Source organism: Diabrotica virgifera, chromosome 4 (genome assembly GCF_917563875.1).
Source record: "Diabrotica virgifera virgifera chromosome 4, PGI_DIABVI_V3a".
In the NCBI taxonomy this organism is placed as follows: domain Eukaryota; kingdom Metazoa; phylum Arthropoda; class Insecta; order Coleoptera; family Chrysomelidae; genus Diabrotica; species Diabrotica virgifera.
This window is the reverse complement of record NC_065446.1, coordinates 68910201-68924226: the sequence shown is the minus strand read 5'-3', so window position 1 is coordinate 68924226 and position 14026 is coordinate 68910201. Positions and strand designations below refer to the sequence as shown.

Genomic DNA, 14026 nt, shown 5'->3' with positions numbered 1-14026 from the left:
TTGCTTATACCAAATACTATTGACTGTAATACATCCAACTCCCACAGAAATCTGGAAGCACGTTGCCACTAGCGCCACTGTCGGCTTAAAGTGAAACTACGTTTTGAAAATGTAAAATTTGACGTAAACATTCAAGTTTAATTTTATAAATTTTTGAATAACGAGCTAATTTTGCTAAATTAAATTAAAATAAAAATAGTTCAAACACTTGTACAAAAACAATAATAAAGCAATTTTATAAATGTAAGGTTATATTGCTCTGGTTATCACCGCACACCACTAGATGGCGCTATATTGTTTGCTTCCTCAAATGTAATGGGAAATGTCAAGAGTTGTATGTATTACAGTCAATAGTATTTGCTTATACTTTCTTATAAGATTTCGTCCTCTTCTTGTTTTTGTGTAGACATGACCCTGTTTGTTTTTCAATGTGTCTCCAGTAAGTTATCTTTCCATGGTTTTTGTGGTCTAGTCAGTCCTTGATGTTCTGCACCTTGCATCTTCGTTCTCTGTAGTTCTACCTCTGTAGCCCATAGTATCTTACTATTGTATTAGTTTCTGGGATTCTTTTGGCTGCTGTGTGTCAGGTCATGTTTCAGCCGCGTATTTCATTATTGGTCTGATGACTGTTTTGTAAAGTGTGCCTTTCATAGCAGAATAATGGTAGCGCAACATTAGTATATTTCTAAAACATCTGTTATGGATTCAGTGAAAAAGACCTTGTAAGATTGGATGGCAGATGAAATGGAGAAAATAAAGGAAAGAAGAAATTTTTAAGAACAAAGGCAAATATCTAAATTTCTTAATGTTGTTCTGAAGCTATTTCCTTGTGGCATTTTTATGATTAATTATTTATATGGGAAATAAGCCACAATTAAAATGAAAAAAATAATTTTATTAACGTTTCGACGCCCAAATCGGGTGACGTTGCATTTGGGATAAACGGCACCAGATTTGGGCGTCGAAACGTTAATAAAATTATTTTTTTCATTTTAATTGTGGCTTATTTCCCATATAAATAATTAATCTAAATTTCTTACGTATTTATTTTGTACAGTAAGGGAAAAAAACCCTTACTGTATAATATAATATGTATATAAAAAATGTATATAATTTAAGTAATTAGGTTGTTACAAAAATGTTGTTTCTACATACGCAAACAAAACGAAGGTTGATTGACTGAGTTTGTTCTGTCGTTCGTGGTTTGCTGACCAAGATTATTATTGTTTGTTTTGCTACATGAACCCAGTCACTCGTAAAAGAGGGTACAAATATTAGCTCTATTTAGCTCTTAACCTAAGAAATATCGTGTTCAAAAATCTACTGGAAAAGTCTTTTCTACAGTTTTTTGGTATTTGGAAAGATTGGTGTTCTGAAAAAGCGTAGCAATAACTGAAAATTATTATTCGATGTTATTGATTACGAGAAAAAATTGTGGAGAGAGGGCACAGAAAGTTTACAAAAGGTATTTTGTTTTTACAGAACAATGACCCTGCACACAAATCGCATATACCTATACATGCCAACAAATCATGAGTTACCTTTCCAATTTATTGAACAATTCCTTATTCACCCGATATGGTTCCGTCCGATTATCGCGTTTTTCCTCGATTGACAAAAAGTTTAAAACGTCATAAATTTTCTTCCAAAAAAGAGGTGATGTAAGTTGTGTATGCCAGGGTTGTAGATCAAGATAAACATTTTTTTAAGTACCTATAGAATAGTTTCAGTATCGTTGAATGGATCGATCCAATTATTAGGAGAGAATGGTGAATAATAAAATATGTACTTACAAAATAAACTTTCAAATTTAGATTGCTTCTATATTAGGCTACGGGTTTTTTTACTATATCCTCGTATCATCTAATTTTCAACTCCAATGCTTGATCATAAAATAATTGTATTGTCTCTTATTACTTTATCTTTCTTTATCATATTTTTTAGGTATGGTTTCTACGTGGCATTGAATGTACTACAAGCCTGTTCCGCTACTAGAGTTGAGGAAATACTCCGCGAACATGAAACTATCTTAACCATAGATCAAGTTCTTTATCTGTTGAATAGAAGCGATCGGTTATTCCGAATATACATGAATCATTGGGAATCTATTATCAAAAAACCTTATAAAGAAAAAAATGTCTTAACTGTATTAGCTTGTAAATATCCCGAACTTTTTCTAGAGTTGTACCGTAATGAAAAAATTTGTTGCGACAAGTTGACAGCTTCAGCCAGTGTCAGTTTACTCGTGGTTCTTAAGGAAGAACTTCATAACGATTCATACAGATTTGGTAAAATACTGAATGCTAGAACATTAGTAAAGAGTATTGGATCAGAATTCCAAATATTTTGCAAACATCTGATGCCAAATAAGTTTGAAGATTTAAATGGAAATTCTTTATGCATTCAACTCTTAAAACATGTTCCGAAAAATACAAGATGGAAATTATTGACCCAATCATTAAATACTGTTTTTCCACAGAATTCCATTAACAATTTTCTGGAAATTATCGACGAGACTATTTTAAAGTTGAATCCGGGTAAAGATGTAATATACCAATGGGCTAGAATCAAATATGAGAACAGCTCTGATGACAACTTTTTGCAATACTATCCTAGTTCTGAATCCATTCCAGTTATCAAGGAACTGATAAACCTGTGCTGTGATATGCGAAATAGACAATCTTTAATAAAACATTTGATTAGCACGTGTGCTCACAACAATGATTTGTTATCTTTGGATAGGGTTTTGGAATATATAGTTTCTAGACATAAAAATGAAGAGCCCCATGCTTATATGCGACAAATACAATTTTTACTTGCGGAATTCAAAACTGAAGAATTTACTAGAGAACACTGGAATTTTATACAGCAACAACTTGTTTTGATGCGTACAAAGGATATTCTTCAGTGTTACGATTATGCTGATATAGAGGTAGCATTTTTGGAATACGCATACAGAAATGATCGTGATGCTTTCAAATTAGAAGCTACCGAGTTTATGAAACGTTCATGTGTTGAGAACTCATGGAATTATGAACGAGATTTTAAAAATTCTAAACTGAAGTATGAACTCTTCTTAGAATTAGTGTCGTTGTTTCTTAAAGAGGTACCATCGACATCTAAGTACTACAAAGATGTTCAAGCTTGTTTAATAGGTGAACTGGTTGATTTGTGCAAAAGATATCCCGAAAATTGTATTAATTTATCAGATTATCCAGAATTTGTGTCTGCCATTGAAACCATATTAGCAAAAAATGAAGAATTTACCAACAGCGACTTTCAAGTCATATCGTCCCTATTAACTTATAATATCGAGTTTCCCCAGTTTGCTTTGACTTGTTCAGAAGCCAAGATATTGGAAGTATTAAAAAATGTTAAAAATGCATATGGTAGATGGCCTTTGATCAAGTCACTTAGTTCAAAGAAATACCTTTCAGTGTTAGAAACAAACATTCTATCTTCCTTGATTAACCAATCTAATGGGATGGAATGGACATTCAGGCAATTATTTAAAACCTTAATTGTACATCACCCAAAACTTCTTTCCAAATATGTAAATAAATTTGTATACTTCATGCAATTTTGCAAGAAAATCAAGCATTATTCTCATTTAGAACTTGGTAAGAAGATCTTTGATTGTCTGATAAATCATTGGTCAGAAGCAACCAATCTAAGAAAGAAATCAACATTGGAGATTCTTGTACAACTATTAGATGAGGAGGAATTTACTAAATTTTGTAATGAACACTTAAAAACATCTCTAACTAATAATGAAGTACTATGTTATTTTAAAGAAGTCATGATTCCACAGAATTACATACCTTTATTATTAAATTTATGTGACGGAAATTTACAGGAAGCCGCACTACCTTCTTTTTGCAGTTTATTTGCAAGATCTCCTGAAAAAGTTCTTTATTCTTACATTGAAAATATGTTTATGCAAAACTCACAAATGCAAGAATGTAGTTTAATACTAAGTAACCAGTTTTTGGAGCAAAATTATGTTGTTAAATTAATCAAACTTATAAAACCAAACTCGTATTCTACGCTCAAGTTCATATGTTTGTTTGCTCTAAAAGTGTTTGTTAAAACAGAATCTGAAGATGTATTAACTTTATTTATAAACTTTACGAACATGTTTGAAGAATGCGATAAAGGAATATTTTCTTCTTTTGTAAAAACGAAAGTATCCAAGAAATATGCTTTTCGATATATTGAAACTTGCTGGAAAATGATCGAACGTTTTATGTTAGGAACGAAGAAAAGTTACGAATTTTTGAACAAATTACTTACACGAACATTAGATGAAGAAGTTATAAAATCTTTGTCATCAACGTTTGTTAAAAATATAATTACAACTTATTTCACAGAAGGTGATAAACATTTGTCTAATATCAACTCCTTTGTCTTGTACTGTTTAGCCTATCGAGAAGAAGACAATGATATTAATTATAAAATGATATTTCAAATGCTCTCCAAACTAAGCAAAGGAAATATTTGTTTATTCTGTTATGATTTCGTGGAATTTCAAAATCATATAAATCAACAGTTATTTGTTGATAATTTTATCCAACATTGGAAACAGAACTTCGTTGCTAAGGATACAATCAATGAACACATTATGCTGGATCTGCTGTGCCAAAGTATGAAGGAGTCAAAAGAAGATTTTGCGAAAACTGTTGTAGATTATCTTCAACGATCAATTTCTGATGTAGGCCTTTTCGCTTATCTAGTTTACGCGAGGAACTTAGACCAGTTACTCAGTAAAACCAAACGGTTTAATATATATGATTTACTACATTTAATGTTGCTATACAAGCCGTCATCAACAATATATATTTTTGTACTTAATCTTTTAAAGCCTGTTAGCGATGAAGAAACTGAAGAAGTGAAAATTACTTATAAAAGTATATTAGGCACATTAAAAGACTCGAAAGAGCCTATTGTCAAATGTTCTTATGAACAGTATGTTTATCAAAATAATAGTGCCTGCTAATAATCTTAATAGCATTCTCAACATACTTATACCTTGTGCAAAATTTCATGATTCACTTAAAAATATTTACATATTCGTCACTGATGTTGCTGAACACAAAACTCCAACAATGCATTGACTATCTAAAGACGACCTAACCCTTATCTTTTGTGATCGCGAATTACATTATCTACTATTAATGAAGTCAGTTTTCGAATCAATGATTGCTCTACTCTTATAGCTTAGATTGAATAAAACTGATCCATGATTTCAGTCTAACACGCACACCAAAATATAACAGAACGGATCAAACTTAGCCGTAACCTGCAACTAGTAAAGACGCATACCTATACACATGAGCATTGGCCTCGAATGAGCTTAGTGGTCGATAAGTAAAAGTAAAAATTATCTTAAAACATTTCCATTTTTTTCTTTATTATATAATTTTATTTAAATTGCACACATATTGTTACTTGCTTTCCGATTCATTACTAAGAAGAAAGAGTTCAGAGTAAAAATGGGATGGCTGTTGGACCATTCCGGGCGTATCTAGTTTTTCTCGTACTCAAGGAGTACGAAACGAATGCGTGCTCATTTTAAAGTACGGACAATACTCTAATCGTGCTGAGCGGTGTGAACCAGTTTCGCCCCGTATTGATCTGAGCAAAACAAGGCGAACAAATGCTCATTCACGACGAATACTCAAGTGTGTATGTACGCGACTTAAAATTTGATTAATACTTATATTATTATCTGTTTCATCGAATATAATTTTATGGAGTTGCTAATATTAATTTAGTATTATGTTATACCTAAAGTATACCAAATAACTATAACGTTTACCATTTCTAATTGGAATATAGGTAACTTTTATTCTGTATAAAATGATGTGTGTTCGTTGGAGAATTAAGTAACGAAACTCTGAAGGAAATACACAAGTTTATTAAGTTGGTAACAGCTTAGAGTACAAAACGGTACTAAATTAATGAATACAAACTATTTCTTAAAATCTTTCATAGTCCTGGAACATATCACTGACACCTCGAAAATATCATCAGCGTGGGTGTTTATTATCTCCGATGTAGTCTAGATTTTGAAATAAAAACACACACAGTGGCGTGCTCGCCATAACAGATATAGTCTGTTCGCTAAACTCGGACACAAATGGCTAGTGATTTTAGTAGGTAATTTTTTTGTTTTTGGCCAATTTTGCCAAAATTTGCAAAATTACTAACTATTTAGTACTTATTAACTATTTAGTAATTTTTTTTGCCAATTTTCCCAAATTGGCAAAATTACTCACTAAAATCACTAGCCAGTTGTGTCTGAGTTTAGCGAACCGACTATAACTGCTTTGCGTCATTTTATTCAATATTGACGCAGTAGCGTTTTTAATGTTGAAGAAAAGTCATTAAGATATTGAGCGAATACTACATAATTACAAACAAAATTTGCAAAACAAAATACATAAATATTTTAAACTCATATCATATTTTATATTTTTATAATTATCCATCACATATAAACAACGTATCTATCTAAATCTAAAACCCTTTTTATATCCATGTCCGAATATAAGCCTCCCCCTATGACATTCATGTTCTCTTTGCCCATTGCGATGTTCATCCATCTTGGACCGACATGTCTCTTTAAGTAATCTGTCCACCTCATCTATGATCTTTCTTAAGCCGTTTTGATTCTCAGGATCTCTAGTGCATCAGCTGTTTGTTCAATCTACCCTTCTACTTGATATTATGGCCTGCAAATTTTCATTTTATGTCTGTTGTTCTCTCGATGACATCTTTCCCCTTCGTAACATTCCATATCCACCTACATTTTCTTTTTTCAAGCCTGTTCCAAACATTCGCCTTTCCATCGCTCTCTGAGTTTTCGCTAATTTATACATTCTCAACCTTGTCATTGTCCATGATTGGCATCTATATGTCATTTGTTCTAAGAAATTTGTTTTGAGGTTTTGCAGATGAAGTCCTGTCCATGCTCATCGGTTCGACTTTTTATCTTCACAGTCTAATTTTCTTTGTTAAATTTTGTGATGATATTCTCTGAGGTATTACTCATTGTTTCTTGCTTTTTTTCCAAAGTTTAATCTAATACCTTTGAAGCGTCTAATGTCTTCTGATTGATGAGTAATGGTCGCTGGGTTTAATTAGTTAGGTAGTAGAGACAATGGACTGTTTAGAATTGTAGAGATAAAATATGTATGTGCGTTCAGTATAGCAAAAATGAATAAATGTGTGTGTTTGTACGCAAATGTGAAAAAGTTGACCTGGCTATATGTTCATAAATTGTATCAATGTTAGAGAAAATATCGCACCTACCTTTAAAATGGGTGTAATTGGCCGGTATCTCCAGGATTGGGCAGCATCTCCATGACGGAACGACCACCCGGGTGGGGAACTAGGCAAATGTGTCACGTTCGACGTAGAATTTCGTACTGACTTTTTGTCGTCTTTTGCGGGGCCGAGGAGGTAACAGCCCTTAGCTTGGGTCATAAATTATTGACGCATGTGGTGCTTTGAAAGGCATTAGTGTCAAAGATGCCTTTGTGTTAAAAGTAAAAGTGCGTTTTCTCTGAATATCTGCTCAAAATATGATACAGCCAGTCATTTTACAGGGCAGTGTTGTAAAATACAAAATATAGGGTGAATATAAAATAAGATTATAGGTTTTAAAAGAAATTAATCGTATTACATAATTAACTAGTCATATGCTTAACTACAAAAAACTAATAAACTAAAATACTAAAATACGTTGCATACTTTCCCAAACATTCTCCCCCTCCAAAAACGAATGTTTTTAAGAACGATTGGAAGTATAAGTATAAATATGAACATGAAGAGATATAATATAACGTAGTAAACAGATAGAATAAAAAAATGGTAAAAGATATAGAATAGTAAAAATAGTAAAAGAGTTAGAATAGTAAAAGTAATAAAATAATAGTAATAAAAGAAAAGTAATGAAAGAGGTAGTATAGTACAGGAATGCACTGAACACGAAATATGACTCCGTAAGCATACCTTGACCACCGAACGTCTGAGGTTGCCATGCATGGATGAACAAGCGCGTCGGACGCCGTTAACCGAAAAAGATATCTGATCCAATCGATTGTCAGGATAATACCGCAAGGACGAAATATTGATTGCCAGATAAGCTGTGGGCGTATTTTGACCACCGAACGTCTGAGGTTGCCATACATGGATGAACAAGCGCGTCGGACGCCGTTAACCGAAAAAGATATCTGATCCAATCGATTGTCAAAATAAGACCATTTTTTCCTATATAAATTTCTATTGATTGACAGATAACCGTGGGATGCGAAAGAAAGAAGAAGAACCGCGTCGAAAGCTCTACGAGGGGTCGTAGGAATTAGAAAGAAAGTGTTCGACGATAGCCGATAAGTAATAATAAAGTGAAATTTCGACGTGGACCACGGTAGAAAACTGCCAATTGTAGGGAAAACCTGTAACAGTTGTGCCGGTGACCAACCACGACTAACACAATCTGCGAGGTTTTGATGAGATGGCATTTAATGCCGAGAAAAACATGAGATCAGTCCTTGTATGTGGCTTATGATTGACAAGAAAATAATTAAGCTAAATAAACAATTGTGAAATTTGACCAAACGTGAAGATTGGACGAAAAACTCGTTGACAAAATGTGACATGGACATTAGGAGTGCCAAGAACTCCAACCCTGCTATTGGTGATCATGTAAAAAAGACTAGAAATTTGGCACATACAAGTACAATCTGACATGTTAATATAAATAATATTGTTGTAGCAGACATTTGGCCAGTAAAAGACACTGAGAAATAAGCCAAGAGGATAAAAAAAAAGAAAAGACGTCAGTCGTACGGCTCCATTCCAGGAAAATACCTTGATAATGGACGAATTCCTCCTTGGCAAACGAAAAGAGAAAAGTGTCAAATTATCTGAACCAAAGTCGCTGAGTACCCCGGGGTAGATTTAGATGGTTGCTTGCTGCGAATCATCGAGCTTTAGAAGCTGAATAAGCTCTAACTGTAGAGAGCGAGTAGATGAAAGAGAATCACTTCCTAGCAAACCGTCATGAATGTAGAAAGTAGCGATAGTGTTAGTGACGCCGTAGGAGAATGTGATCCTGTAGTAAACGAAAACTCTTGGAGTTTTGTAAAGTAAGAAAATATGAAGACGTGACTTGATGCAGACACGTGGAGAATATTCTTGGAGCGGTTTACAAGGAGCCGATCTCCAGAGAACTCTCGAATAGTTCCAAAATTCCTTGTTAACGTTAATTTATCGATACCTTTGATTTATGTTGCAGATGAAGAAGTAATGAAAATATCGAAAATCAAGTAACAGAGGAAATGCCCTTTGAGGACTAGTATAAAAGTGGTATGTAGAGACACGCCTCGAACGTCATATTACGTAGATGAACGTCGAAGCGAGAACGAATTTTGGATGTAAGTAACGAATTTAATAATTTGTTGTATAAAAAGCTGCGCAAGGAGCTGTGTAAATAAGTAATTAAGTAACTAAGTAAGTGGACACCTTAAAATCGTATTCAGGAAACGGTGTCATATGCAGGGAAGAACTAAAATGATTCTTAGACCCGACATGTTTCTCTATGAGATTTCCTGAAACGGTTTCCTAGCATACAAAATGACTATATGCCGGAAAGTAAGTGAGTATGTATCGAAAGAAAATAAAATAAATTATGTTGTCGAAATTATAGAGTACCATAAAACCTTCGTGTTGTCTCTGGTAAAGTAAATAAATAGCTTAGAAAATATCCTCATAAACTTGATTGTGCTGGGACAAAAACTGCAGATTTAGATATGTTTTCGACTTTCTGAAACCTTTGTAGAAGCAAAGTGCAAAAAGCAAGTGTAAATGTGAAGCAAAAAGAAATTGAAAGAGCCATATGGACTCGCTCCTATAGAACATTACCGAAAATCGTTTCTAAGGCCACAAGTTGATTTGGTTCGCAAAGAATTCGATCAGAATGTAACAGAAGAAGAACCAATTCAGCACCTATAAGATTGCCTATAGGACGTGGTTGTATGAAAAAAAAGAAGAGTTTACTAGAAAAGTCTGAGCTAACTGAACTGAGCGGTTTGAGACATATCTAATACAAAGTTGTGGTTCTCACTTGATATAATGTTTGAAGAAGCGGTTAACTAAGAAGCAAAATTCATTTGCAGGTTGGTTAAAACGAAGAGAAGTGTGAGACGATGATTTGCAACCCTTACTGTGAAACGAATGAATGCATGAATGAATGAGTAAGGTGAAATCAAGCAGTCTACATAGAAATTATGTTGTTTAACCAACGCGAAATGATCTTAAGGCCTTTTAGTCAAACAAAAGACGAACCTGTATATAAAATTGTGAAAACCAAAACAAAAGAAACATTATTTAACACCTTGAATAGTAACCCTAGGGTGCTATGTGGCACCAAAGGCTAGAGTTAACGAGATTACGAAGAACGTAGAAAGTAGAAGTAATGAGAAAAAGGATTGAGTACGAATAGAGTGAGTAGAACAAAACTGAACGAATTAAATTGAGATGAAGCGGTGCGATGTGTGAAAATTTCAATAAAAATGGTTTCGAATTTATCTGCCCGTCTACGAATAATTCAAAAATATTGACTTGCTGCTTGAATGTGAGTGTCTGTTTCAATCTAGGGTGTGCTGCTTGGAGCGAAGAATTGGAGGTGTTTATTTTGCTCAACATTGCGAGATAAGAAGTAAGAACGTATGTAAAGCGACAATGCAGTCAAAATTAAACAACGCAAACCAACGAAAAATGAATAAATGCTCTAGAATTGAATAAGACAAATTATACTATTTGGTGTGAGACACAAATAATCGCAAATGAGTAATAATATTATTGCCAATAATACAAGACAGCAGAAATAGCAACAAATAGATAAGTACAGTAAGGATAACGAAACAGGTACAGATAGAATCCAAATAATTTAAGAAGAAGAACGTGTAAGAAAAAGTATGCCTATAATACCAGATTGAATAAAAAATAATCACTTAAAATGATATAGCACAATAAATAATAACCAATGTTGTATTATTAAACAACGAATGATAAATATAATAATAGAAAAATCAAAATGTTTATATAATCAAATAATTATATTATGTAATGTAATCAAATAAAATTGTTGAACAGTATGAACACACTTAATTATGCAAATTAAATAGATGTAATTGAAATATGAATAGATTTTTCGAAGGACCGTTTAATTGATATTAAGATATTAATGAAGTAAAACAAAGGATGAAATAACTATATTAATTAATTAAAAAATGAAAATCCTGGCTCGATAGTAACCAAAATGAAGCGTCTAATGTCTTCTGATTGATGAGTAATGGTCGCTGGGTTTAATTAGTTAGGTAGTAGAGACAATGGACTGTTTAGAATTGTAGAGATAAAATATGTATGTGCGTTCAGTATAGCAAAAATGAATAAATGTGTGTGTTTGTACGCAAATGTGAAAAAGTTGACCTGGCTATATGTTCATAAATTGTATCAATGTTAGAGAAAATATCGCACCTACCTTTAAAATGGGTGTAATTGGCCGGTATCTCCAGGATTGGGCAGCATCTCCATGACGGAACGACCACCCGGGTGGGGAACTAGGCAAATGTGTCACGTTCGACGTAGAATTTTGTACTGACTTTTTGTCGTCTTTTGCGGGGCCGAGGAGGTAACAGCCCTTAGCTTGGGTCATAAATTATTGACGCATGTGGTGCTTTGAAAGGCATTAGTGTCAAAGATGCCTTTGTGTTAAAAGTAAAAGTGCGTTTTCTCTGAATATCTGCTCAAAATATGATACAGCCAGTCATTTTACAGGGCAGTGTTGTAAAATACAAAATATAGGGTGAATATAAAATAAGATTATAGGTTTTAAAAGAAATTAATCGTATTACATAATTAACTAGTCATATGCTTAACTACAAAAAACTAATAAACTAAAATACTAAAATACGTTGCATACTTTCCCAAACAACCTTTCATTCGTGTTTCTCTATCTAGTTCCAGAAGTACATTGCTTTAACTTCTCTTCATCATTTTCTACCGGGAAGACTTCATCGGCATATCATAGGTGGTTAAGATATTCTCCATTTATTCTTCTTCCTTTCTCTTGCCGATTTGGTTTCTTGAACATATCCTCTACTGCTTAGTTAAACAGTTTTGGTGACATTTTGTCACCTTAGCTGATTCCTCTGTTCAGTGCTATTGGGTCCATGAATTCATTCATCTTAATTCGTGTGTTTACCTTCTGGTATATGTTGACAATAAGTTCAGTACAATTAGTCTGCCTACTGCTTTTAGGTGAGTATTTTATAGTGTAGTGTTCCACACTGTTAAAAGCTTTCTCAAAGTATACAAAAGCTGCATATATCAAGATATACGCACGGGTCAGAAAACGTAATATTATTTGCAAATAAATGATAAGAGGATCTGCCAATTTTAATAAATGTTTATGTAAATTATTACAGTATGTATTAGATATAAATGATTAAATTATGTTATATTTCTGTTATTTGAATTAAAAGTGTATTGTTATTGGGCAGCTAATAAAAGTTTTCATATTTTTTAACTGTTTTATATTAAACATGTATTTATTGTCGTTAGGATAACACATATTCAAATTTTATTATCAGTTTATCTGTAACAATTTAGCAGTTGATGTGATAAAATGGCATCAACTTTTCAATCAATTCCAGATAAACTGGACTTGACTCACTTATCCATTAACAACAGTTAAAGATATAGTGATTATGTGCCCCGGTATTGTTAGTGAAAGAACCATTTTCAGGTTTTTAAGTGAAAGAAAACAGAGAAATATTGATCCAAAAAAATATAACGAAAACAATCAATGGCTATTGAAGACTTCCACCAAAAAGTTCTTCAAAGAAAGAAATTATTTTATATTTTTTATTTTTTTAACATTGTAAAGTTTGTTTAGCAGTAAATGGTTGACTTCAATTAGTGCAGTCGTAAATATTATTAAATTTATCTGACTTGGCCCATTGTTAAGACCGGTCCGGAGCGATAAACAATCGAGGTGGACAGAGTTGGTCTTTTGACAATTAACACTGACTAGACGGTACTCCTATAATAAAGCAAAGGATCCACAAAATTTACAATAATTGCGACGACAAAAAAACGGATGTAAAATATATTGCTTTGCCTTATATACCCGAAATGTTTTCAAATGAGTTTTAAAATAAATTAAATCTACTTTAATTGCCAAGATTATAGAAAAACAAACATTCAAACATTGCAATGGATATGTTGATGACATTAATCATTGGTTGTTTGAATGCAAACATAATGATGATGCAGACAAGTATTTGTTGCACAATCTGATCAAAGAACAAATACCTTTCCCACAAAATAATGCTTCTCTTTTATATTTGTCTCGTCGAAATTCTAAGATTAAACAAATCATCTGGGAGTTTTTAAAAAGGACTAAGAGGAAAATTTAACTTGCAATGAACGAGTCCGGTTGAATGTGTTTAGCAATAATTATTGTGTGTTTTATGTTTATACTTTTGTAATATTGTCTCCCTGTGAAATTTTATTAAGTAAATTTTACAGGAAGGTAATAAGAATAAAATTGTATAAAAATTTATATTGAAAAAATTAAAAAATAAATAAAAAAATATGTACCTATGTATACAAAAAATTAAAAAAAACAAGAAAAAAGAAAACAAAAAATATTAAAAAACAAAAAAGAAATAAAAAAAAATAAAAAAGTATAATAAATTATAAAATAAAAAAGAGAAAGAGATTAAAAACACAAAGAAGGTCTAAACCTCCGCGGTGTCGAACCGGGTTGAAGCATTAGCGATGTGTTAAAAAAAACTTATATATTTATTAGTATTAAGTATTAGCATTTAGTTTTTTTTGTCAATTTCATTATTTGTAAATTAATTTAAGTTGGTTAGGGCCATGAATGAAGGGTATACCTGCCGGTCAATTTAATGTTTCCACCCCCCTTTTTGGTTTTTTTGCTTTTTATTAT

General features: G+C 32.6%; 1 protein-coding gene across 2 annotated transcripts in view; it reads left to right on the top strand.

The window, feature by feature from the left end:
- The window catches only part of LOC114337279 (uncharacterized), a 107167-nt gene that overhangs the window by 83092 nt on the left and 10049 nt on the right, over window positions 1–14026 (top strand). Inside the window, exon 3 of one of the 2 annotated variants that reach the window (XM_050648239.1) lies at window positions 1945–4373. The exons of the other annotated variant lie outside the window; for it this stretch is intronic. Within the exon in view, the coding sequence (XP_050504196.1) occupies window positions 1945–4373 (2429 nt within the window). The remainder of the gene's footprint in view (window positions 1–1944; window positions 4374–14026) is intronic. 2 annotated transcript variants of the gene reach the window in all.